General features: G+C 40.9%; 1 protein-coding gene across 2 annotated transcripts in view; it reads left to right on the top strand.

The window, feature by feature from the left end:
• Nucleotides 1-26,097, top strand: part of LOC141512515 (cytochrome P450 4A11-like) — a 36,707-nt gene that overhangs the window by 5,208 nt on the left and 5,402 nt on the right. For both annotated transcript variants that reach the window (XM_074221510.1, XM_074221509.1), the window contains exons 3-11: nucleotides 3,960-4,004; nucleotides 4,388-4,515; nucleotides 10,808-10,932; nucleotides 13,956-14,110; nucleotides 14,627-14,733; nucleotides 15,603-15,793; nucleotides 20,368-20,501; nucleotides 21,637-21,701; nucleotides 21,965-22,047. In XM_074221510.1, the coding sequence (XP_074077611.1) occupies nucleotides 3,960-4,004; nucleotides 4,388-4,515; nucleotides 10,808-10,932; nucleotides 13,956-14,110; nucleotides 14,627-14,733; nucleotides 15,603-15,793; nucleotides 20,368-20,501; nucleotides 21,637-21,701; nucleotides 21,965-22,047 (1,033 nt within the window). The remainder of the gene's footprint in view (nucleotides 1-3,959; nucleotides 4,005-4,387; nucleotides 4,516-10,807; nucleotides 10,933-13,955; nucleotides 14,111-14,626; nucleotides 14,734-15,602; nucleotides 15,794-20,367; nucleotides 20,502-21,636; nucleotides 21,702-21,964; nucleotides 22,048-26,097) is intronic.

Raw genomic sequence — 26,097 nt, 5'->3', positions numbered from 1 at the left:
ACTGAGGTCCTTTTTTGAGCTAAACTGCTAACTGCCAACCCACAGAGAGTGCGACCATGATGGGCTGGCCATGTTGTTAGAAGGCCAAACATACGCTTGCCAAAAAAGACTATTTTATGGAGAACCCCCAAAAGGCAAGTGCTCACAAAGGGGTCAGAAGTGATGCCAGAGCACCCTGAAGATCTGTCTTAAGAACTTTAGAATTGATTGTACAGCATGGGAGACAGTGGCACAGGACTGCCCAGCATGGCATGCCCTCATCAGAAAGAGTACTGTGCTCTATGAGTCAGGAAGAATTGAAGCAGATCAGAGCAATTGTGAGATGTGAGAGTTTAGAGTAAACACACTGGTTTTAGAGTAAACACCTGTACTGTTTGAATCTGACTTGTGGTAGAACATTACTAGCTAATATTGGTTTGATTAGCCACAGTTGGACATGCTGTCTCTAACATAGTGATGTCATTTTGGAATGTCATACCTTCCTCACTCTAGGCTTAGTGCTCTATTGAGACACTTACAAATCTGAGTCCTCTCATTTTATAGAGAAGGAAGTAGACCCAGAAAGAAAGGGTTTGCTAAGGTTACAGCAGCTATTAAGGGGCAGACCCTAGGCTCCAAACCAGGTTTTCTGGCTTTTGTTATCCTAAACCAGTCTTTCCTGAGTTTGTGTCAGCTGCCAGTGAGTCCTAGAGATAGGGACTCTGAATGCCTCCTCAGGACCCAGAGCTGGAGCCAAGGCAGTGGTTCATTAGGCACATTGTAGTTAATCAGAAGCAGGTACTTTTGGGGTCACTAAGTTTTGTGAATCACAGTCTGGCTTCTCAGAAAAAAGATCTGGGGTTTTTTTAGGGGACCACAAGCTCCTTAGGTGTGGTTGCCAAAAACAGCTCATGAGATCTTGGGTCAAAATAGGAGTGGAATAGGGGCAGCTAGGTGACGCAGTGGATAGAGCACCGGCCCTGGAGTCAGGAGTACCTGAGTTCAGATCCGACCTCAGACACTTAGTAATTACCTAGCTGTGTGGCCTTGGGCAAGCCACTTAACCCCACTGCCTTGTAAAAACTAAAAACAAAAAACAAAAACAAAAAAACAAAATAGCTGTTGAAGAACTAGGATCTGGGACAGTTCTGCTGGGACTGTGGTTGGTTTTGGGCACTATGGGCTAAGAAAAGCATTGCCAGACTGGAGAGAGAAACCAGATTGGTGAAGGGTTGTGAGTCCATGTCATAGGGGAATAAGGTGGTGGAACAAGGGATGCTTTAGGGAGTTAGATAAGATGCTGCAGACGAGTGTCAGTTGGGGAGGAGATCCACTCACAGTCTTCCAGTATCCCACAAATATCTTATGGAACTGAGCAACTGGCCTTGCTCTGCTTGGCCTAAGAGCAAAAAGAAGAAGCTTCAAGGAGAAAGCCTTAGTTTTAATGGCAGGAAAAGTATCCCCCAAATTAATGCTGCCCAGAGAGGAGGGTTGCCTCAGGGGTTTATGGCACACTGCCCTCCCTTACTGGAGGTCTTTGAGCAGAGAGATATGGAAAGGAGGACTCCCTCTGGAGTCCTTCCTATGGTTTGGACAAGATAATAGCTCAGATGAGGCCTTGAACTGAAGGACAGCTTTGTATCTTAATGGAATAAGATTTACTAATGTTTCTAGGGTTCTTACAGGTTAAGGCTTCACTCAAAGGTTCTTATTTCATTCTCACAATGCTCTTGTGGGGTAGAGTCAACATGATTTTTATGCCCATTGTAGGGAGGAAGTAATGAAATCTCAGAGAGTATTAGGGACTTGCTGGGGCTATAGGGTCAATAGACATGGGTACACTATCAGGGATTTCTTTTGCTTCTGGCTTGGGCAGGGAGGTCACTGACATTCCTTCCAACTCTCCTAGTAGGTGATGAGTTTGAGTGACCTGATCTATAAATTGGGGATAGCCATGCCTTTCCTTCCTGAAGGCAGGAAGTTGGATGAGATAACTGGGCTGAAGATCAATGACCTTGAGTTGTCCAGTGATCATCTCTCTAGAACCCGGTCAGCCTGTGCCAGACCAAAGGGTTGAGGTACCCATGTCTTTTCTAGATCACAGGGATGAGCCCCCACATCAGCTTTCCTTCTGTTCTCCTCCCTTTTTGTCCTTATGAGATTTCCCTGAGGAGGCAGCAGAAAAGAGCAACAAGCATCTTGGGTTTGACATCTTAGAAACTCCTAGTCCCACAGACATGCACAAAGCAACTTCCTCCCCATGGACAGAGTTCAGACTGATGTTGAAGGAAGTATGAGGGAACATAATCAGATTCAGTTCCAGTGGGACTCAGTTTAAGAGGGGCTGAGTTATAGACCCAGAGAGCTCTTTGTCTCTTGACTCAGACAGAACTTTGTCTGAGGCAAGTACGGAGCTGAGGATGACTGTGGGGATGATCCCTCCAAATGGAGATGTAGCCTCACTCTGTTCCCAGCCTATCTAACTAATCTTTCTCTGGGTCTCAATTTCCTGCTCTGTCAAATTAAGGGATTGCCATCCAGGGATGTCCTCTAAAGTTCTTCCCAGCTCTAACAACCTTCTTATCAGATGCATACTTGTCTCATTCTCATTCACCCCGGATATGAGCGTGTTTGAGTGTGTATGTATGTACATGTGGTATGTGTGTGTTCATGAGTGTGTGTATATGTGTGAATGTGAGTATGAGTGTGTGGGGAGTATGTGATTCATTTTATGTGCATGTATGTTATATGGGTGTTGTATGTACATGCATGAGTTTGTTAACACATGAGTTTGTGTGGTATATACATGTGAGTTGGTATGAATATGAGTATGTGTGGGTGCATGTTGTGTGAGTGTGTTATGTGTCTCTGGGTATTGTGTGTGAGTGTGAGTATTGTATGTGTTTTTATATGTGATTGTATGGATATGTGGTATGTGTGAGTGTGATAGATAGAGGTGAATTTGTGACTGTGTGTGCGGTGTGTCTATACACACATGTGAGTGTGTTACATGTGTGTGCATGAGTATGAGTGTGTTTTGTGTGTGATATTTGTATGTGTGTGAATATGAGTATGTGTGGGTGCACGGTGTGTGTGTGTTATGTGTCTCTGGGTATTGTGTGTGAGTGAATATTGTATGTGTTTATATGTGTGACTATATGGTATGTAGTGTGTATGAATGCATGTGATAGAGTGAATATGTGTGTAGGTGTGGTGTGTCTATACACACACGAGTGCATATTACATGCATGTGCCTGAGTATGAGTATGTTATATGTGTGATATTTGTATGTGTGTGAATATGAGTATGTGTGGATACATGGTGTGTGAATGTGTTTTGTGTCTCTGGGTATTGTGTGTGAGTGTGTGAGTGGTATGTATTTATACATGTGACTGTATGGTATGTGATATGTGTGAGTATGTGTGATAGATAGAGGTGAATGTGTGTGTTGTGTGTCTATACACACATGTGAGTGTGTTACATGTGCGTACATGAGTATGAGTGTGTTATGTGTGAATATGAGTATGTGTGGGTACATGGTGTGTGAGTGTGTTGTATGTCTCAGTGTGGGTTGGTGGTATGTATGAATGAGTGTGATTGTGTCTATAGAGATGAATGTATAGTTATGTGGTATGTGAGCATGTGTATGGTGTGGATGTGTGTGAGAATTAATACAAGTGTGTGTTATATGCATGTGTGTTGTGTGTGGGTGGTGTGTTTATGTATGTGGCAGCGTGGCTATGTTGTATATGTGAGTGTGTGTGGCGTATTTATGTATTTATAGGTGGGTGTGTGGCTAGGTGTTGTGTGTGTATGAGTATGAGTATGATATGTGTGTATATAATGTGTGAGTGTATATTTTATTTTATGAATGTGAGTGAATGATGTGTGTGTGTGATTTGTATGGATAGGATGCAAGCTGGGGGGATGGGAAATCTCTGCTTCTTGGTGTAACCAGCCCTTTCTTGGCTTCATTTCAGATCCAAAGGCTCATGATATCTACAGATTTCTCACCCCCTGGATTGGTATGTTTTTCTCCCTCCCCTTAGCTCAGATAACGCAGGCAGAATGAAGGCTCTCAGCCTCCTACACACAGGCTTCTGGGTAAATGTACCGCCTTGCCAGGAAAGGTCACTGACCCTCCTAGACCACCTAGCCAAGTCTGATCTCTGGCCTTCTCTAGAGGCTATGGGCTGAGAAGCATCTGGTGCACCCAGTTCCCTATTTGCTCAGGGATATGGAAGCCCCCCCCCCCCCCTTTAGGTATGGACAGGCTCCCTTTTAGGGTAGTCAGTGGGCACAAGGCCATGACAGGAAGCTTTCCCTTGGCTTCACACATCCTGTGCTAAGGTAGTGAATACTTTGGGCTTCTTCTTGTGTTCCTAACTGTTTGTCTCTTGGGGCTCAGGGAAAGGACTGCTAATTCTGAATGGGCCAGCCTGGTTCCAACATCGTCGGCTGCTGACACCTGGCTTCCACAGTGACATACTGAAGCCTTATGTTCTCCTGATGGCCGATTCTGTCCGCGTGATGCTGGTGGGTCTCATCCATGGGCAAACACACATAAACACATATGTTAACCCACACAATACACACATGTACCTCCATGTCCATGGTACTGCACACTCAAAATTATCCACATACACATAAGTTTGCACAGATGGAAAGTCACATCCAGATTCATGGTCACACATAAAAAAGGAGTTAACATTGCCAGAGTTCCTAAAGGTTTGCAAAGCACTTTGTAAATATCTCAATTTGATCTTCACAATGACTATAATTACCCCCATTTTATGGATGAGGAAACTGAGGCAAACAAAAGTTGCCCAGGCTCTCATGTCTGGTAAGTGTTAAAGGCTGGATTTGAACCAGGTCTTCCTGACCTTAGACCCAATGCTCTGTTCACTATGTCATCCAGTTGCTAAGTTGCATATATTCACACATTGACACACAAAGACAATATTGAACAAATCTTAGGCACAGAAACACATTTTCATGGACATGCAGAGACAGAATCCTCAGAATCCTGAGTCTCTTCTTCTCTTCCAAAGTCCAAATCTTTCCCCACTGGCAGCTTTCCTAGCAGGGAGATGACCTCCTCATACTGAAGGATTTAATCAGGAAAGCATCACTTTGGGATGATTTGGGAAAAATGGAGAATAAAGGAAGATTGAGGGAAGGGAACAAGAATGTATTAAGTCCTGCCATGTGCTAAGTGCTTTATGAATAGTATCTCATTTGATCCTCGCAACCACCCTGAGAGGTAGAGATAGATATAATCCTAATTTTCAGATGAAGAAACTGAGGTAAACAGGGTGAAATAATTTGCGTAGAATAGTCTGAAGGAGAATTTGAATTCGATCTTCCTTACTCCGGGATTCCCTGACTTTCCTTTCTTTCTGATTAACTAGACTGCTAGATCAAGGCAATGCTATGGAAATGATTGAAGCAAAGCATTTGATGAAATGTGCATCCTCATTTTACTTGACTCCCTTTTCCCACATTTGATATTCCAGTCAAATTAACTTTCTCTATGTATCTCAATTGTTATGCTCCATCGTCTGGTTCTATTCCTTGTCTGTTCCCACCCCCATTCCTCCATTCCTGCAATACACTCCTTCCTCATGACTACCTCACAGAATCCCTTTCTTCTTTTAAGACACAGACCAAGTACCACCTTCTTCATGAAATCTTTCTCTATCACCTCATCTGTGAGTGCCCTTCATAGTTAACCTCCAGACTCTTTCCCAGAGAGGCAAGTTACATGTCCTCTTGGGGTTCTAGGGTTACCTTTGATGGAATAGTGTGTTGTTCTCTTTTGCTCTTAGCCCCATTCTGATATATTTCCTCCATGGTTAGTCACTAGTGATTATCACCAGTTCTATCCAAGCATTAACATGACTAAACATGCACTAAGGGAGATAGATTCACTATAGCACTATAGCAAGCATAAAGCCTACACATGTCCCAACCCCAACTCCTAGGGGCAAAGTCTCCTTCATATCACTTTAGTTGTTGGAGGGGACTCAGAAAAAGTTTCTAAAGAGCATTCACCCTATCTATTTACTTTCAAATGTGACACCCATCAATGGATTGGTGAGTAGGCATCTCTCCTGTTGCAGATCAGCTTGTTCTGAACTTTGTTCCTCATTATCTAGTTTTCATCAAATCCTGTCATAGATCCTGCTCCCAGATGTTTGGTGGCTCACTCTTCTTCTGATCTTTCACAGTTTATAAGATGGTAGTGTTCACCAATCTCCTTCACCAAGAATGGAAAAGGAAAAACAACCAAACTAGAGATAGAAGCACAAGTAGGGTCACGCATGGCCTCATGAAAAAACCATTGATAGTCCTGGGGCCAAGACTTAGTCTTTGTTTCCTCATTTGAATCCAAGAACTTGGTCCTGAATGACTAGGGAATTCACCCCTGTTCTGGTTCCAGAACCAGCTCCAGAACTTCTTCCTATGATCCCAACTGAGGAGCAGGATATGCCCACGATGCACACTCACAAATTGCCAGAAACAGCTTCTCCACCTTTTATAACAGACACTGCACCAACCTTCTTCCTTTGTTAAATTCACTTCTATTTATTAGGTAATCGTGTAGAATTGTCCATGTAGTCCTTTCCATTAGAGTGTTAGCTTTTTTGCAGGTAGGTATTGTCACTTTCCAGGGTTAAACACAGTGCATGCCATGTTGTATTGATTTAATAATTGTTTATTATTATATGATTAGAAAAGATGGAGTGATATGAACTAGTTAATACACTTAGTAACTGGTTGAACGATAACCTTAAGAAAGGTTCAATAACCAACTTACAGGGAAACCTGGTGGAGTGCTAGGGAGTGTCTATCCTGTTTTCTGTACTGTTTAAGATATGGAGGCCTAGATGCCACAAAAATGACAGGGATGGCTCCCTATCACCTTCAGGATCAAACATAAAATCCTGTTTGGCATTCAAGGCCCTTCATTACCTGCCCCTTCCACTTTTTTCTTTTTAGATGAAGCAAATCATTTACTAAGGTTTCAGTAGAATTATAAAATGGAAACATGTAAAGAAAAAAATATTTACACTAATCTGAGGACCACCATCCTAAGCCAATACTATAGTTTATTAGCAATAATTGACAAGAGTAACAGTAAAATAAATTAATACAGCAATATAATGAAAGCATGGCCATTAGTACTGAATATATCTATATCTTCTCACAATCAGGAAGTGAGGCACATTAATGTAATACCCCTTCCACTTTTTCTTTCTTATACCTTACACTCCCCATACTCTATTTCAGTGACTTTGATCTCATTTCTTTTTCTTGAACAATATATTCCCTCTCCTAACTGGGCAATTTCCCTGGCTGTATCCCATACTTGGAACTCTTTCTCTTCTTATCTCCACCTCTTGACTTTCTTCAATTCTTAGTTTAAAATCCTACCTTCTATAGGATTCCTTTCCAAATTTCTGCTAGTGCTGTTTTACTGAAATTATCTCCCATTTGTCCTGTCTACATCTTATTGGTACACAGTTCTTTGCATGTTGTCTTCCCCATTAGACTATGAACTCCTCAAGGGCAGAGATTTTTGTATTACTTTGTATTTCCAGCATAGAGACATTAGACAAGAAATGTTTAGTGGCTAATTTGCAGACAGATATATTGGAGTTCAGTCAGAATACAAAAAGATCTTGAGATGTTTGTACATGTGTTCTATAACTATCTCCATTTCTGTGTTAAAGGTGATAGTCTACTTGAGAGTCTATATAGCTTCAGAAAGGGTTGGGGAGTTATTGGGCTCAACAACTCCAGGAGAAATTCCAGCAGGAAAACAGAGGCCTATACACAATGTTCACTGATCTGATTAAGACCTACTGTCAGTCCTGAGGACTTGTGAAAAATTCTGGCAAGAAATTCATCGGTATTGTATATCAGTTCCATGATGGTGTGGTTGTCTGAGTTCTGGTTAATGGACAATGCCCTTATACTTTCCCAATCACCAGTAGAGTGAAACAGGGTAGTAGATTTTCTCCCATGCTTTTTAGCATGATGTTTTAGCAATACTATCAAATGCTTATCAGATGAGAAGGCATTAAGGATAGCTTCTGCACTGATGGCAAATGATTTAACTTCAAAAGGTTACAAGCCAAGATTAACTTGGAGGAACAATTGATCCTTGACTTTTTGTTCACAGTTGATTATACACTCAGTGCAACCTCTGAGGCCAAGAGATGTATGAATTGGTTGTCTGCTGCTCATGCTAATTTGACCTAATCAAGAAAATACAGGTTTCTCCATAGTTACCATCACACCATCCATATGTGGAACCATTACAGCAAATGGAGAAATACTGGATGCTGTGGATAAGTTAATTTACCTTGTTAGTATACTTTCCAGGGATATTGATGCATAAAATGGCAGATCTAGCTGAGTCTTTGGGAGATTTTGAAGGAAAGTGTGAGCAAGAAGTATTGGATTGCTTACCAAACTCAGGCCTACAGAGCCATTGTGCTGACTTCATTGTTGTTTGCCTGTGAAACCTGGACAATCTACCAGTGCCAGGAACATGAATTGCTTCCATTTGAATTATCTCAGGAAGATTCTGAAGCTAATCTGACAAGATAAGGTAGTGGACAATGAAGTCTTGTCTCAAGCTAAACCACCAGATACTGAAATTCTACTTCAGAGAGTGCAACTCCAATAGGCTGGTCACATTGTTCGAATGTCAAACATGCACTTGCCTAAAAACTTTTATGGAGACTTCACATAAGACAGTGACTCACATGGAACTCAGAAGAAGCTATAAAATAACCCTCACAAGGTCTCTCTGAAGAACTCTGGAATCAATTAAATAACATGGGAGTCTCTGGCTAAGGACGACTCAACACAGCATCAAAGGAGGTGCTGTGCTATATGATGGATACACATTATTGCAATAGCTCAAAGGAAATGTGAACTGTGGAAATTTAAGGGCATCTTCCCTGCAAATGTTCAAGTGGACTCTGTTCACCTGACATGTAAACAAACAATCCATGCTCGCATTGGTTCAATTAGTCAAAGTCAGATACAATGTACCTTGATTACAACATCGTATTGTTATTTAGGTCCTTTTCAGGATTAAAGGACAATATTGACAATGTGCTACGCATTGTGATAAGAACTTTTATAAATATATCAATAGCCAGAAAGTTCAATGTAAATTGATAGGGGAGTCTTGCCAGCCTCTTTCTAGGCCAGAGTGTTCAGTTCTCGACATCACATTTTGGGAGGGACATTGAAGCGCTGAAGAAAGTCCAAGTGGATAGCAGCCAGAGTGGTGAGCAAACTGAAAGCTACATCAGAGTGATAAGCTGAAGGAGCCTGGATGCTGAGTTTGGAGAGGAGAATAGTCAGAGTGGGTGGGGAGCAGGATTGCTGCCTTCAAGTATCTAAAGGGTTGTCATAGGGAAGAAGAATTAGCCTTGTTCTGCTTAGCTCCAGAGAGAAGACTCAGAGTTAATGGGGAATCTGCAAAGAAGCGGATTTAGTCTAGAGGAGAAGACTTTTCCAATAATCAAAGCTGCCCCAAAGTGGAGAAGATGTCACAGAAACTGACGGAACCCCTCTCAATAGAGATTTCTAAGAAGAGACTGCAGAACCAGTAATTAGCAATAGTGCAGAAAGGGCTTTCTATGGAGTAGCCCTCATTGTTTGGACCAGACAGCTTGTGGGATCCCACCCAGTTCAGTTTCGACTTTATCTGAAGAGTTACAACTGTGTTCATGCATCTGAAGTCTAATAGAATAAGACTCAACAACATTTCTAGGACTTTTCCAAGTTAATACTTCATCCACAGGGTCTCATTTAATCTTTAGAACAATCTTGTGAGCTAGGGGCCACTATACATCAAGTCTTAGAAGAGGAAATAGAGTTTCAGGGAGATAAAGGGACTGTCTTACCTAGGTAACTCACTGTTTAAGTGTCAGAGGTGGGGATCTGAATCTAGATTTCCCTGACTCCAAGTTCAACCTTCTTTCCTTTCTACCCAGTCTTCTATTCAGTTTATTGCCCTTTTGGATGTTCAGGCAACATTCAGCCACCTTTATCTCCTTAGCATTTATCTTATACTCTATACTTCTTCAATGAGATTTCTAGAGAAGACTACATCCTACCTGACTTGTCAGTACCAGAGCTCCTCCTCTACCCTTTATATCTTCTTGAGCATGGGGACCAATTTGAATCCAGTCTTCCAATATTTGTTGGCTGTATGAGGCAGAAAGACAAGCATAATTTACCTCAGTTAGGTATTAGGTCATTGGATCTTGGAGGAGTGGAGAAGTCTCTGACAGTCTTCAGGCTTTCCCCACCCTAGCTTAGATGCCTGTTTTCCCTCCATAGCCTACTCTGAACAACAGCTAGGACTTCTCCAAAGGCTTTTCTGGTATTGAAAATAAATGTAGTGAAATAAAACCATTGAAGAGTGCTCAGAATTGTTGAATCCCCAAACTAGGACACTACTTTATATCACAACTCTGACTGGGTTGGCAGAACAAGGATATGGGCCAGTAAATTCCTTCGACCACCTAGCTCCCATCTGGGCTCAGTCTACACTCATGGTTAAACCCCATTATGTTTAGGGAAATCTAACCCATGAACCTACCAAGTCTAAGTCTTTCCCATTACACTTGAGAATAAGGACTGTCGTCTGCCTTTCTTTGCATCACTAGTCCTTACTTAGTAGAGTGAATGAATGATACACAGTAAATAGTAAAAGCCTATTGACTGACTGGCTACGTGAAGGACTTCTGGAGGAGGGACCTTTGGTTGGGATTATTATTCTTTTTTTCTATTTCAGGACAAATTGGAGAAGCTCTGTGACAGTGGTTCGAGCCTGGACATCTTTGAGCACATCAGTCTAATGACCTTGGATTCTCTCATGAAATGTGCCTTCAGTCATCAGAGTAACTGCCAGATGGATAGGTTAGTAGAGACACCTCTCAGGGACTGTCCTTACTTAGGGGATGATGAATTGTGCTGGTAATGATGCCAAGTGTTCTGAGTCCTGAACTTTATCCCTGTGAACCTTTATCCCAATCACAGCCTTAATCCTAACTTTGATCACATTCTGATCCCGAATTGAATCTTGATCCCCACAACAGACTAATCCCTGATCCCTGTCAGAGACTATGAAACCTGACCCCAAACTGGTCCCTATGCCTGGACATTCTGAAGTTAGGATCTATTAAAAGAGTGTTGATAGAGCAAAGTAGTTCACTTCTTTTCCTGGGGATATAGCTCTGAGTGCAAGTCTGATCTTTCCAGGAATAGAAGCATGATCTTGATATGCACCATATCCCAAAAGCCTTAGTGTGGGTGTAAGCCTTAATAACTTGTCATAGCCTAGCAGAATTACCTTTCATTCATCCATTCATTTGACAAGCATTTGTTCCCAACCTGTAGTAGAGCATTCCGAGCTCATATTGGTCTGATCAGCCACCGTGGGACACGCTGTAAATTGTCTCAAATACTGTGACGTCATTTTGGTCTTCTTTAATAATGAAGGACAAGAACCATTCAACAAGCAAACCTGCTCAGGAGGAGCTCACAAACTAGTGGTAGGGAAGAAACAAAAACAAATAACTCCTCAAACAGCAGAAGCGAATGGCCTTATTGACTGAGTATATATAAGGGTAAAGAAAATGCTGTTTGATCCTTAAACTAGTTATGGGCAAGAGCAGGTACCATAATGATCTCAAGGGTTTCCTGCATCCTTTTGGGTTTACCAACTTTAGTTGCAGGGAGAACAGAATTTCTCTCTGAATTTTAACTTAGTTTCCCTTTAAAAGTGGGTTGAGCCAATGGTAAGGGGGGGGACATGGAATTTGGTGTAGTGTATTATTTTGGAATGATATGTAGGGAAAGACTGTTAAGGGTTTTTCATTCAGATTAGACCAAAGACTCAGATTAAAGTATTGTTTTAATATTGTTTTTGTAATGTGTAGCCTAAAGAAGGATTGGGAGGTAATGTCAGTCAGTATATAAACAGGTCATGGGGTAAGTTGACTGAATGAATGAGTTAGCTAACGGAGAGCATAGGGAGAAGAGAGGAAAGCCAAGGAAAATTCACATTGAGGGATCAGGCAGAAGATAGTGAAATAGTAGAATATTGACTATAAGCTCTGCAAGGGCAAGGGGACATTCCATTTTTGTCATTATATCTCCAGCACCAGAATAATTCATGGAATGTAGGAAGCACTCATCAATTCTTATTGAATGAGTGAGCAATTAGAAGGGAAGGAGAAGAGGAAAGGAGAGTAATTGAAACCAACAGATGGAATCAGACATTGTATAAAGGACTGAGAAAGTGAGGATTTAAAAGAAAAATGGAATCAATTCATTAGTCATCTTTGAAAGCACATTTTCAGTAGAGTTTGGGATGGAACCTAGAGCTGCAAGTTATGAGTGGAGGAGAAGAAAGAGAAGAGAGAGAGTAGAAGGTTTCTAAAATTTGTAAGTGCAGGGGGAGAAAGCAATGGAAAGCCAGATTGAAGAGAAGACAGGGCTGAGGGAAAATTTTATTTTTATGATTGCTTCTAAGTATAGGGGGGAAGAGAGACATACACAGAGAAAAACAAAAAGAGGCAAAGACAGAGAGACTAAAGAAGAGAGATAAGAAGGGCTGGGAGAGATAGGAAGGCAGGGGGGAAGGAGGAAAAAACACAGAGATGGAGAGAGATAAAGAGAGAAAATGGAGAAAGATAAAGAAATGGGGATAAATTGAGAGAAGAGAGGCAGAGAAAGAAGGGGAGGAGAAAATAAGACAGGGAGAGAGAGAGATACTGGAGGATAGAATAATGTAAGAGAGAGAGAGTGAATGGCAAAATGAAAGGAGAGATAGGAGATAGGAAAGAGAGCAAGGGAGAAATATGAGAGGAGTAAGAGAGAGGGAGAGAGAAGAGATAATGGTAGAACTGAAAACTAGAGGAGATAAAAGGTGCCTTTTATCCCTAGAACCAAGATTTCAGGTTGGAGGGTACCTCAGAGGTTATCTAGCCCAATCTCATTTTGATAGATGAGGAAACTGAGGCACAGACAGATTCAATGACATCCAGAGGAACACAGTTAGAAGGTGTCAGAGCTAGAACTTGTGCTGAGTTCTTCAGATTCTCAAACTAGGTCTTTCTACTCCCCAGTTAGGTGCCTTGAGAGCAGCTAGGTGGTGCAGTGGATGGAGCACTGACCTTGGAGTCAGGATGACAGAAATTCAAATCTGACCTCGGAATTTGACTCTTACTAGCTGGATGACCTTGGGCAAGTCACTTAACCCTGATTATTTTGCATCCAGGGCCATCTTCAGGTGTCCTGGTTTTTATCTGGACATCACTTCTCCTTTGGATCCAGATGGCTCCAGAGGAGAAAGTGAGACAGGTGACTTAGCACAACACCCCCCTCCCACTCAAATCCAATTCACGTGCTTGTTATGGCTTCCCCTCCTTGATATCTTGATTTTCTTTGAGAATGAAGGATAAACATTATTATTAGGTGCCTTGAGAACCAATTGAGTAACTGGTCCCAGGAGATGGTGATGAATGAGTTAGGCATCCATGCATGAAATGATGCAATTTACTCTGTCTCTTTCTTTTTTTTTTGCACTATCCAGATTTAGTCACTTGGTCCTGCTGACTCCCATTTAGCAATAGGTCTGTAATAACTAGACATTTTTTCTATGGGATTGTGATGCTCACTTCTGAGAGGTCTGTGGTAGAAGGCTCTAAGGATCTGCCCTTGGTCTTGTTTGGCTCAAGACTTACAGAATAGGACTGATGGCTCCAGGGCTGATGGAAGTTCTGAGGTCTGAGGCCTGAGAAAGAGGACAGTCAGGGAGAAACAGTAGGTAGGGATGTAGTGGATTCCAGACGTGGAGGTTGCTCACTTCAGAGACACTGCATCTTCAGAGTGAAGTTGAAGGCCATGCCCTCTCTTCTGTCTCTCCTTCCCTTCAGGAGTTCAAATGCCTATATCCAAGCTGTTCGTGACCTAGCCAAGCTGCTGTCTTCTCGAGCACGGAATGGAGCCCATCACAATGATTTAATCTACTGGTTCAGTTCTAATGGCCGCAAAGCCCGTCAGGCTGCACAAAGGGCCCATCAGTACACAGGTATTGCCTATCTGGATAGGTCTATCTTGGTGATTTCAGCACATTGTCAACACTCCAAGAGTTGATAGAACTCTCAGATGTGGAAGGAACTTTTGGGAGGCTTAGGATAGATCTTAGACATCACTGAGTCCATTTGAGACCAAAGGAGAAGTGATTTGCTTCCAAGTTAATACAGGTAGTAAGTGGCAGAATCAGGATTAAATAACCAGTCCTTTGACTGCAACTCCAGGACTATGTTTAGTATACTGTGACACATTCACAAATTTCTATCTCTCTCCTTACCCATCTCTTCCATCACCCCATATCATATTGTTCATTCCCTTTTCCCCCGTTGTCTGCATATCCAACCACCTCATCTATATTCTCCACTTCATTCTTTTATCTTCTTCCTATTTCCTCCACATCACTCTTTCCCAGATTTCCACTCATTCCTCATTCTCCCATCCCTCCTGTCTCTACTCTCTCCATCCCCTTCCCCTTCCCCTTGGGGAAGGACTAAATTTTTTCCTTGCTCAGATCAGGTGATTCAGAGGAGAAAGGAGCAACTCCAACATGAAGGTCAACTGGAGGCCATCTCCAAAAAGAGACACTTGGATTTTGTGGACATTCTCTTGTGTGCCAGGGTGAGCATTATAGGACTCATCTCATGGGAAAGTGGTAGTTTTTAACAATCATTTTTTGCAAGGTTTTGAGTTTCTCATTTTCTCTTTCCCTTCCTTTCCTCCCCCCCTCCCCCTGATAGAAAGCAATTTAATATAGGCTACACATGTATAATCATTATAGCAAAACTTCTTAACTTGTTTGGGAAAAAAAATGTCATCATTATTTTCACTCATTTTAGGTTTCCTTTAGAATTCTGTATTTGATTTTGTGCATTCTGGGGGGGATCCACAGGCTTTACCAGACTGCCAAAGGGATTCATGACATAAGGAAAGATTAAAAACCTCTATTCTCCAGTTTCCCTTATCTTTTCACTCTCTTCCCTAAAACCTTCATGAGGAGGCTATTCCCTCCTCAGAAATGCCATTTCATTGTTGGACGGCTCTCATTCTTAGGAGCTTTATCCTTTCCTCAAGTAAAAATGTTTCCCTGTGACTCCCACTCACTGGTCCTTATTCTAGTCTCTGAGGCCAAACAGAGCAATTTGTATTCTTCTACATAAAGACCTTATAAATATTAGAAAAGGGCAATCATCTCCCACACTCCTACTCTTCTCCAGATTAACATTTCTAGCTCCTTAATATGCACAGCTTCAGGTCCCCCTTACTATCCTTGTTACTTTTTGAACTTTCTCTAGGGAACTTTTTGAGGTCCATAACTGAATACATATTCTAGATGGAGTTTTACAAGGCAGAAGTAATAGCACAATACTTTGCTAGCTAGACTTCCACTGTTGTCCATAGACAGGACATAACCATTTAAGCCAGTTAGGTAGGTGGTTCAGTCTGAGGTTCCCGAAGATAATTGATCATAAGGACTTTTCTTCACCCAGACAGAAAATGGGAACAGCTTATCAGATCAGGAACTGAGGGCTGAGGTGGACACATTCATGTTTGAGGGCCATGACACCACTGCCAGTGGCATTTCCTGGCTCCTATATGTCATGGCCACACATCCTGAGCATCAGCAGAAATGCCGGGAGGAGATCAGGGAAGTCCTGGGCGATTCAGACTCCATCACCTGGTAAGTACTCAGGAGAGAGAAGAAAAGGGCTTCTTTCTTATGGAGCCTTTCATTAACTCTGTACAAAAAAGACTTGGCTTTTGTGACTGTAGCAGGACAGGACAAAAACCAATATGTTGGGTACAGCTGACTTTTGAGATGATTGGAATATTACTTGTTTCTCTCTGATCCTTGATTCTTTCTTGGGATGAATCAATCATTCAGTTAACATACATTTATTACCAATTACCAATTACCAATTACCAGTTACCAGTTACCAGTCACTGTTCTAGGTACCATAGATGCTAAAGCAAAAATTAAAAGATCTCAAGGAGCCTATATTATAAGTAATGAAAAGAATAGTATAAGTAATGAAAAGAATACTCCCTTCTTCCACTCAATAAATTTTAGTAGTTCTCTATCACCTTCATGATCAAATACAAACTTTTCTAGTATTCCAAACCTTTCACAACTTTACCCTTCCTACTTTTTCAGGTTTTTTACACCTTAATCCCATCTATACACTCAACAGTTCAGCTACACTGGGGGGAAATTATAATAATTGAGAAGACAGATTAAGAGTTATGCAGTTTGTTAGCAGGATAAATACTCAGCAGGCCTCAGTAGGTACAAAGACTCTATACATAGATTTTACATAGATTTTTATGCATTTAAAATATACAAAGCATGATATAGATTTAAGGAATCTGAACAGGACCTTTCCAAATTGGGGGTGGGTAGAGTGAGAGTGGAACCTCCCCAAATTAGATGATTTTAAGGGGAAAAAAACAAGGTGGAGGTTGCTCACAAAACGAAGTCAGTGTTGATCCTCCCCTTTCATCTTCAAGGTGTCTATAAGCCAAATTTATAAATCAAATTAATAATCAGTATTATAGACAAAGAAAAAAACACTGGGAAGGACCTTTTCAAATAGTTTAGAACAACAGCTAATATAGAGTCTAAGAACAATAATGATACATAAAACAAAGAGAGCCTATTTTCCTATGGTGACAACTAAGCCATTCCCCTTCAACAAAATGAACCAGGAGGAATGATTCCACTGGGGTCACTTGGTTTAGGCAAATGCATTTCTGCTATAACTTGTTATATTTTCTAAAGGCTTGTCATGATTTCTTATGATTAGTTAATGTAGGAACAATATTGACTCATCATAGCCCAGCCCCCCTCCTAGTAAGACCATACAATTTTCTAAAACCAATTGTGCTCAAGAATTGATTTTTATCTGGAAGGAGGAGATGGACTCACTTGGTGACCTGATCGAGTTTCTCAGGTTCAAGTGAGTGGTTTCTTAGCAGCCTGCTCTAGAGTTGCTATCTCTATAAATGGCAAAAAGGGACTAGAAAAATTTTCATCTTTAACCTATATTCTTTTACAGGGTTTTGGATTGTATTCACATCTCCATTAGCTAGGCTTGCTTCTCTTTTTTGATATTTAAACCACTTTGTTCCCAAGTTTTTTATAGTTTTCCTTCCCATAATTCCTTCCCATAATTAAAGATTGATACTGACAGGGTCAAATAGGTAATCCCATATATTCCAAATAATTGTCTCTGTCACAGATAAAGAATTGTCCTGGGGCAATTAGTTCCTAAGAAACTTGAGAAAGGGGGAATCTCTATTTACTTCAAAAGTTCAATTATTCTTATAGTATAAATTCATATTGAAGGTTTCATCATACTTGGTTCAGCTAGAGTCATTATAAGTAAGGTTGGCCAAAGAAATATATTGTGTTTTCTTGTTTCTAATCCCATTAAAGAGGCAGTGGTTTTTTTTTTTTAAACAAATAAAGTCTCCTTCGGCAATATCAGGAAAAAACAAAAGTCAATCTACATATCTTCATATCTACTAAATCTATACTCTCATTAGGACCTGACTTCTTAGTAATACATAAAAACTCAGAAGGGGAGTGACAACTATAAGTGATTCAGTCCTAAATGTGATGGCATTCAGGGTTCCATCAAATTTGAAAATAATTTTTAGTTATAAAATTGGGTCAAAGATATTGGTCTTGATTTGTTATTTTCTATTTTCATTCTGGGGGCATGAATATTACAATTGGCTAAAGCAAAGGGTAGGTATAAAAACACTTTCAAAGAGTCGATGGATGTGGGAAAATTTCATTGATTACAGTCACTCTGATTTTTATGACGACAAACCCAGCATCCATGGGGTCCAATTGTTCTACAATGATACCAAGCATTTTCTGTATCATCATGAAGTTTACTAATTGTATTAAGTCTTTTTCAGTCCTTTTGGGAGGAGTGGATTTGGAAGGAGCAACCAGTAATAACATTAGAATTAAACAACAACAAGGAAATGAATAAGATTTAAAACAAATGAGTATGACCATGGGGCGTAGGACAAATGCTATTGTAAAAAGTAGCCATTTTCCCCATAGTTGACAATTGTTCATTCTCCGGATCAGGGATGGGGAACCTTTTTTCTTCCAAGGGCCACTTGAATATTTATAACATCATTTATCTGCTATATTTGGTTAAACATTTAATTAATTCATCCCTAAAAAGCTCTTAGATTTAATGAATTTTGAGTCCTGTCTGTGGTCTCTGCGATAGTGCTAGGTCCAATGACCAGTGGATGGACATTTCTTACCCATGTTCCAGATTAACTAGGGAAGGAGAAACTCTAGTTGTTACTATTAAGATAAAACAAACCAATAAGATTTTTTGGAGACATTGCTCTCCAAAAAAAAAAAAAAAGTTGTTTTTGTAGCACAATGTATCCAAGATTCTTTTTCTCCGATCTTGACTGTAGTTTTGATGGCCAGCAATACTTTGAATGAACCTTCCCAGGCAAGTTGAGTTCCATTAATCCACTGGAAAATTTTGATGTAGAAATTATCTCCAGGGTGAAATCATGTAGTGGAAAGTCTCATGGGTCCTGCCGCTGTTGTGAAGTTCCTTCAGTAATTCCTATATGTAAGCAACTGAAGTATCTCTTCCCAGCAATGATATATAAATATATATATGATATATAATATATCATATATATATACATACGTTTCCCAGTAATTATATATTAATACACATATATAACATAATATAATAATACACATATGTGTATATATGTAGTTGAATGAGGACCCCAGAAGCCATTCCCTTACATTTGTGTACAGAAAGAAAAAGGAGTTTATTCTAATCAGGAAGTCCCAGTGCTGCAGTCGATAACAGGGCTTTCTTGAAGTCCATGAAGGCAGTTAAAGATTCTGGTTCAGGGTGGCTAGGTGGTGCAGTGGATAAAGCACTGGCCCTGGAGTCAGGAGTACCTGGGTTCAAATCTGGTCTCAGACACTTAATAATTACCTAGCTGTGTGGCCTTGGGCAAGCCACTTAACCCCATTTGCCTTGCAAAAAACCTAAAAAAAAGATTCTGGTTCAAGTTGCAAATTGTTCTAAAATGGGATCTTTGGTTAGAAAAACTGGAAACTTTAGTGATCTCACCAGAGCACAAAATCCAATGATGTCACCATCCCTCCTTTCCTTTGCTACAGCTCAGTCTTTATTTTGTTTTCTCTTTGCCTGTCGTCACCAGTTTAGTTCATTGAGTACTGGGTAAGGCTGGGGAACTTGACCTTGTTTCTCTCTCTCTCTCTCTCTCTCTCTCTCTCTCTCTCTCGCTCTCGCTCTCGCTCTCTCTCTCTCTCTCCCTCTCCTGGTATATCTTTGTTTCCATCTCTATCTTTCTGTCTTTCTACCCCCAGCTCTATTCTTTGCATACTTCTTCAGAGACACCTAGAATTCACATTACATAGAAAAACTACACCTCCAGTTTTGATCTCTTGAGAGATTCCCATTTTCTTGAGACTGGAAGGAATAAAGCTCCTTGGAATCTTTAATGACTTAGCCCCCTGCTCCTCCCACTCCATAAGACAGTCCATCTAAGATTTACCAGTAGAATTGTTATCCCATAAAAAGTATTTGACTTGGTAAGTCAAAGTTTCACTCTTCAACAAGTTATCTCTTCCAAATGTAAAAAAACAAATACCCCCCCAACAGCATGCAAATTCCCTAAAAAGGTGAAAAAAGAGAGATAACAGAATAAGAGAATCAGTCTTTGAAATCCCAGGATTTTATTATAAGGTATTAAACTAACTATAGCCACTTGAAATTTTTTGAGTGAATTAAAATGGAGAGTCATAGGTTGAACTTGAGGCTTAATTATATCTCTGGGTTCAATAAGAGTTGTTCTAAGGCGCTCTCAGGTTTGAAAGGAAACCCAGCTCCTGATAAGAAGATACTCAGAGCTAAAAAAATAAAGGAAAGAATTTAGAAGGTGGTTTTGGTTGCTGATGTTAGGAAATCCTTTGGGCTCCAGTAGAATCTCTAGACAATTTTCGGACAACCCAATCCAGCTATTGTATCCTATTTGATTCTTAGTCTGGCTCACTCTCCATCCAAAGTTCAAGACAAATGCATTGATGGGGATAATGACAGTAACTCTTCACAGGACTATTGAGAATATTGAAAGATAATATTTGTAAAGTGTTTCACAAGTACCTGCATCTAGTAAGAGCCACAGAAGTGCTTATCCCCTTCTCTGCCTTATGTGTTATTTCAGGGACCACCTGGGCCAGCTTTCGTACACGACCATGTGCATCAAGGAATCCCTGCGTCTCTACCCTCCTGTGCCATCCATTAGCAGGGATATCAAGGAGACCATCACCTTTCCAGATGGGCGTGTCTTAGCTGCAGGTACCAAGTCTCCTCCTTTCACTCATACTCCATATTTGTGGTGTGCCTGTTAGATAACTGGGGGATTGGAGTAGATGACTTCTAAACTACTTTCCACTTCTGAGACAGGATCGTTTGAGGACTGAGATTATAAAATTATTTGTTTTCCTGCTCAGCAATGAGGTCTGTGCTCCACTCTAGTTTCAAATGAGAAAAGACTGTTCCTTATGCCAGACTTTAGTTTTAAATCCTTCCAGGCAGTCTAGCTTCATTGCTGCTCCTGAGAAGGGACCACTCATCTCCCTTACTTTTTGCTCATACTGTTTACACATAGGTCATTAACATTCTGACCTGTTTACTCTTCTCTTCAAAGGGGATCTCAAGTACCAAGGAAGTTCCCAGACAGGCCAATGGAGTGTACAGGGCCCAAATGCCTACCCTTCCTTCCTAATTCACTAGGGTTAGCCAAAGGGCAACTAGACGGCACAGTGGATAAAGCACTGACCTTGGAATCAGGAGGACAAGAGTTTGAATTCAGCTTCAGACACAACACTTACTATCTGTGCAGCCTTGGACAAGTCACTCAATCCTGATTGCTTTGCATCCAGGGTCCTCTCCAGTCATCCTGATTCATTTCTGGCAACTGAATCCAGATGGCTCTGGAGGACAAAGTGAGACTGGTGACTTAGCACAGCACTCCTTCACTCAAACCCAATTCATGTACTTGTCATTGCATCACCACCTTCAGAGAAAGACGGACAAATATCACTTCATCGTCAGTATTACCCAACAATACCTGATCCCTCCCTTCCAAGCAACGTAGAGGGGGAAAAAAGGGAGTGAGGCATTCAAGGAAATGCTAACAGTTCAAACGACTTTGAAAGCTAAAGTCTCAGAGCTTGAAGTAACTATAAAAATGCTTATGTTGAATCTCCCCCTTTGGGGAGGAGAAGGTACTTGGCTATGTCACAAACATGTCTCTTAGTCCTTTATGTTTCTTCCTATCTAATCCACAGATTATACTTTATGACAGAGAAAACTGAAGAGAAATAAGATTTGAGCAGTTCTGTCTAGCTTTGTCTGGTTTAACCACTGCTGCCATTCCTAAAAAAGCCACTATTTACTTTATATAGCTTTTTTCTTTTTCTTCTTCTAGGAAACTCAGTTTCACTGCACATATATGCTCTTCACCACAATCCCAGTGTGTGGCCAGATCCAGAAGTATGTTGACCTCATGATGGGGATGGTACTCGGGGAGGTGGCATTGATGCATGAGGACTTTTTAGAGAGTTGGAGGAACCCTCTAAAGCTTGAGAGATGGACCCCCACCAACTCCCACCCTGATTCCATTAGTCCCTGTATACTGTCCTTAATGGCTGCTATTCCAAGAGCTGCTATTCAAGACAACATGAATGGGCAAGGGATGTATGTGTGTGGTGGAGTGGGGTGAACAGCCTCTGCTGATTGAGGGGCTCTTCTTGCAGGTGTTCAATCCTCTCCGGTTCTCCCCTGAGAATGTGGCCCTCCAGCATTCCCATGCCTTCCTACCCTTCTCTGCAGGATCCAGGTGAGGCAGTGTGACAAGCAGGAATTTCCTCTGAGGAACCAAGTGTTGAATGACTAGATGAGCAATGAATGAATTAAGTAAATGAATAAAATAGTGAATAAATGACCCCTAGAGTCAGACACTGAAGGTGGGGTTGAGGGTAGGTCACCTTCAAGACCCTGAATGGAAGAGGCATCAACAATGTCTGCTATGATTAGAGTGGACCTTGGTGGGGAATCCAAACTCTGAAAAGTATCTTTGCTGTTTTTAAAAATTTTATTGCAAGGCACTGGGGTTAAGTGACTTGCCCAAGGTCACATAGGTAATTATTAAGTATCTAAGGCTGGATCTGAACTCAGGTCCTCCTGACTCCAGGGCTGGTACTCTAGTCACTGGGCAACCTAGCTGTCCCTGAATCGTACCTCTTCTATAACACATTAACTTCTATTCAATACAGATGCTTCTCATCCCTGGCTGGATACCTGTGCATTCCTGGTGAAATGATCTGCTGCTATTAATGCATATAACTGATGCTTTCACTATCTCTTTCCAAAGTCCTAAAGGCTGGCTAAAGCTTCAAGTTTCCAATGCATTGCTTTGAGCACAATGAACCTCAAGTCTCCCACTTCTTAGGGATAGCTTGGACCAATAAAATGAGTAACTCCAGAGGCCTTTCTTGATCTATACATTGAAAGGCTTCATGCAGTCCTTTTATAGCTGTAGAACAATATGCATTAACTAGCACCAACATCTTCCTGATGCCAAATATGTAATGAGTCACATGGGAGTATAATGCTTCCATTCCTGCTCCAATAAGGCTCCACTTCCTGCCATTGTCTCAACAGGAGGATGTCAGCTTGGAAATGAAACTTGAATCCTTTGGCATCCTAGTTTTGTTTCTTGGATCATTTCTCATAGTCTTTCATCAGCCATTTGTCATCTACAGACGACTCAGGTAGCAAAAGTTGATTCAGTGAAACAAAGTTCATGTTCGTTGATGGCACATTGGCTGTTTGAAATCATCCATTTGTTTGTGGTCCATTTGACTAGGTGTGACATAGAACTTTATCTTTTCTTTCAGAATTACTAGCTCATGGCTCTGTGCAGAGCAATTGTTATTTTATTTTATTTTTTTGCAAGGCAATGGAGTTAAGTGACTTGATCAAGGTCATATAGCTAGGTAATTATTAAGTGTTTGAGGCTGTATTTGGGAGACAGAGCAATTATATCCATGTTAGTTTTTCTTGGTTAGTGGTATCTGTTGGGTTCACAGATGGCAAGGAGGCATCTGTGGCAGGATCATCTAACGTTGGTGTGATCAAAATTCAAAAACGAGGTTTGCTGTCAGTTTCCACTTGGAAGGTTAATTCTAGACATGGAGGATTTGAACTTTTCAGTGTCAACCTACTTCTAAGCCAAGAACCTCAGTTATTATGTGGGGCCCCATGTCTCACTGAGTTATCTTTTAGCAAGAGTCACTAATTCCTGGCAACTAACACTCCATTGAGAGACTGCTATTTCCAAGTCCAACAGGCTGGCAACCATATGCAGGATGAAAGACTAACACTGACTTCTGTGAGGCAGCTGACCAAGTCTTTGAAAGAATGGTCACATTTTTCTATCCCTTGGTTTCCAAATGGCCTTGTAAGGTTTTAAAAATGATTTAATTCTTTTCTGCTTCTAATTTTCTTCAATCATGATTAAATGAATGTGGTCATCCCAGTGGTTTAGCAATGAAAGCAGAGAACTTAACACATTTGTGGCACTAACTGCCAAATTCTAGACTTTAGAGGATTGGGGGACATGATCAATTAAGAAGTTTTTCCCCATCTCTTCTGGCTTAGTCTTCCTATGTTTTCCTATGACACTATGTGACCCACCTATAGATAGATAGAGGGCTAACTTGCTATAAATAGCTTCCAATCATCTCTCTTTTTTTAAATAAGACAATACAACAATTTAACCAATCTTTTACATTCTTACAGTGTCTTAGATAGTTGGGGCAGCTAGGTGACACAGTGGATAGAGCACTGGCTTTGGAGTCAGGAAGACAGGAATTCAAATTCAGCCTCAGACACTTGACATTAACTAGCTATGTGACCCTGGGAAAGGCACTTAACCCTAATTGCCTTGCATCCAGGGGCCTCTCCAGTTGTCCTGATTCACATCTGACCACTGAATCCAGGAGATTCTGGAGGAGAAAGTGAAGTTGGTGACCTCACACAGCACTCCCTCATCCAAATCCAATTCATGTGCTTGCCATGGCATCAACTCCTTGATGCCATGATCGTCTTTGAGAATGAAGGACATTATCATAAGCATTTTTTTCTGTGCCAACCACTGTGCTAGACACTTGGAATACAAAGCAAAAAGAAGTATAGTTCTTGTCCTCCAGGAGCTTACTTTCGAATGGGTATAGACCATACTTAAAAGGGAACTAAAAACAGACTTGACATGGAAGTCTTCTTGAGAGAATAAGATGAAATACTTCAGGGAGTCATGGACTGGACTGGGTTTAAGAAGAGCATAAATGAAAAATAAACCAGTATGAGATGATGGCAGCAGGAGTGGTGGTAGTGGTGGAGAGGTTACCCATGAGGTCATAGGCTGGTTTTTCCAATGACAATAGGTTTTTCATGTTTGACTACTTTTTCCACCACCATTTGGAAAATGGCAGGTGCTTTGAGATATCTTGGGGAACACTCTCAAACTGCTTAGACCCAACTGAACTAATGAAATTCCCTCTGCCATAGGAATTGGATAGTACCTATTTCCCTCTGGTGGCTCTTATTGGCATTGCAAACTGTGCCCAAGAAATTCTGATTCAGATCCTACAAGCATTTATCTATTAATCATCACTGTGCCAGGTATTAGGGATAGAAAAACATACTGCTACTGGGAATGCTTTAGAAGAGAAAGTAAGCATGAATTCAGAGGGAAGCAGAGGCTCTAAAATGAGTGAATGACTCAGGGGTGGGTTCAGATCTTTCTGTGGAATGAGGGAAGGAAGAGCTAAGGGACAGAGTTGAGTTTTCACCAGGAGGATGCCCAGGGGATGAAAGAAATTCAGTGGCTCTTTCCTGGTCTGTTCTTTGTTAGAAGTTCAGGTTTCACCCAAGGCAGCCTTGGGGCTTGAATTGGGCTGTTCATTCCAGTTCAAGAATCATCACAGTCATTTACTTATGTTCTCTTGAGCCATGGAACTGGCTCTTCATGGCTTTAGCTTTCAATTCCCTTCTGCATCTTTATGTTGCCTTGTTTCCAGGTTCTTCTGCTCCTCGTTCAAATCCAAGGTTAGGGGCACTCCAGGGTAGACTGGAAGGTTTGGGAAGCTAAATTCATCAATTTAGGTCCACTGTCTGTCCTACACCTCTTATATCACTCTCCCCTGAGAGTGGGCCACAAAGCAAATGACATAATATTTAAAGTAAATATACATTGAAGGCACTACATGGAGACTGCACCTTGAAGGATAGTTAGGATTTCCATGTGTATATGGGGAGGTGTAAGGGTGGGTATTCAGAAATATATTAACAAAGATAGGAAGTCATGTATCTGGAGAATGATGGTTTAATTATGGATGGAATACTGAATGGAGGAACAAGCACAGAACTGGGAGAAATCTAGGTTCAGATTTTCCTTTAATATTTATTGTGCTGTGTGACCATGGGAAAGTCACTAAACCTTTGGGGATCAATTTATTCATCTCTAAAATGGGGAAAGTAATGCCTGGACCATCTTTCCCTTGTGGAATTGCTGTAGATCAAACAAACCATCACTGTGATCCAGTTTTTCCTTAAATTTACACTCAGCAATGTCATTGGGATGAATCTGGTTCAGAAATATGAAATTCTGAACTTGGACAATAAACTTGAAAATGCCACAAAAAAGATGAAAACTCTTAACCCTTAATATCAACTCTAGTCATGTTCTATAGATATTTGGATCATAACCTGGAGAGGATGTGTTTTAATGTGAATAAATCAAAAGATTGTACTTATCCTCGATGAGCTTATATTTCCTCAAGGGAAGACAACATATAAAGGTGAACTGAAAAACAGCCTTTTCTTC

Source organism: Macrotis lagotis, chromosome 2 (genome assembly GCF_037893015.1).
Source record: "Macrotis lagotis isolate mMagLag1 chromosome 2, bilby.v1.9.chrom.fasta, whole genome shotgun sequence".
Classification (NCBI taxonomy): domain Eukaryota; kingdom Metazoa; phylum Chordata; class Mammalia; order Peramelemorphia; family Peramelidae; genus Macrotis; species Macrotis lagotis.
This window is presented reverse-complemented; position numbering and strand designations above follow the sequence as displayed.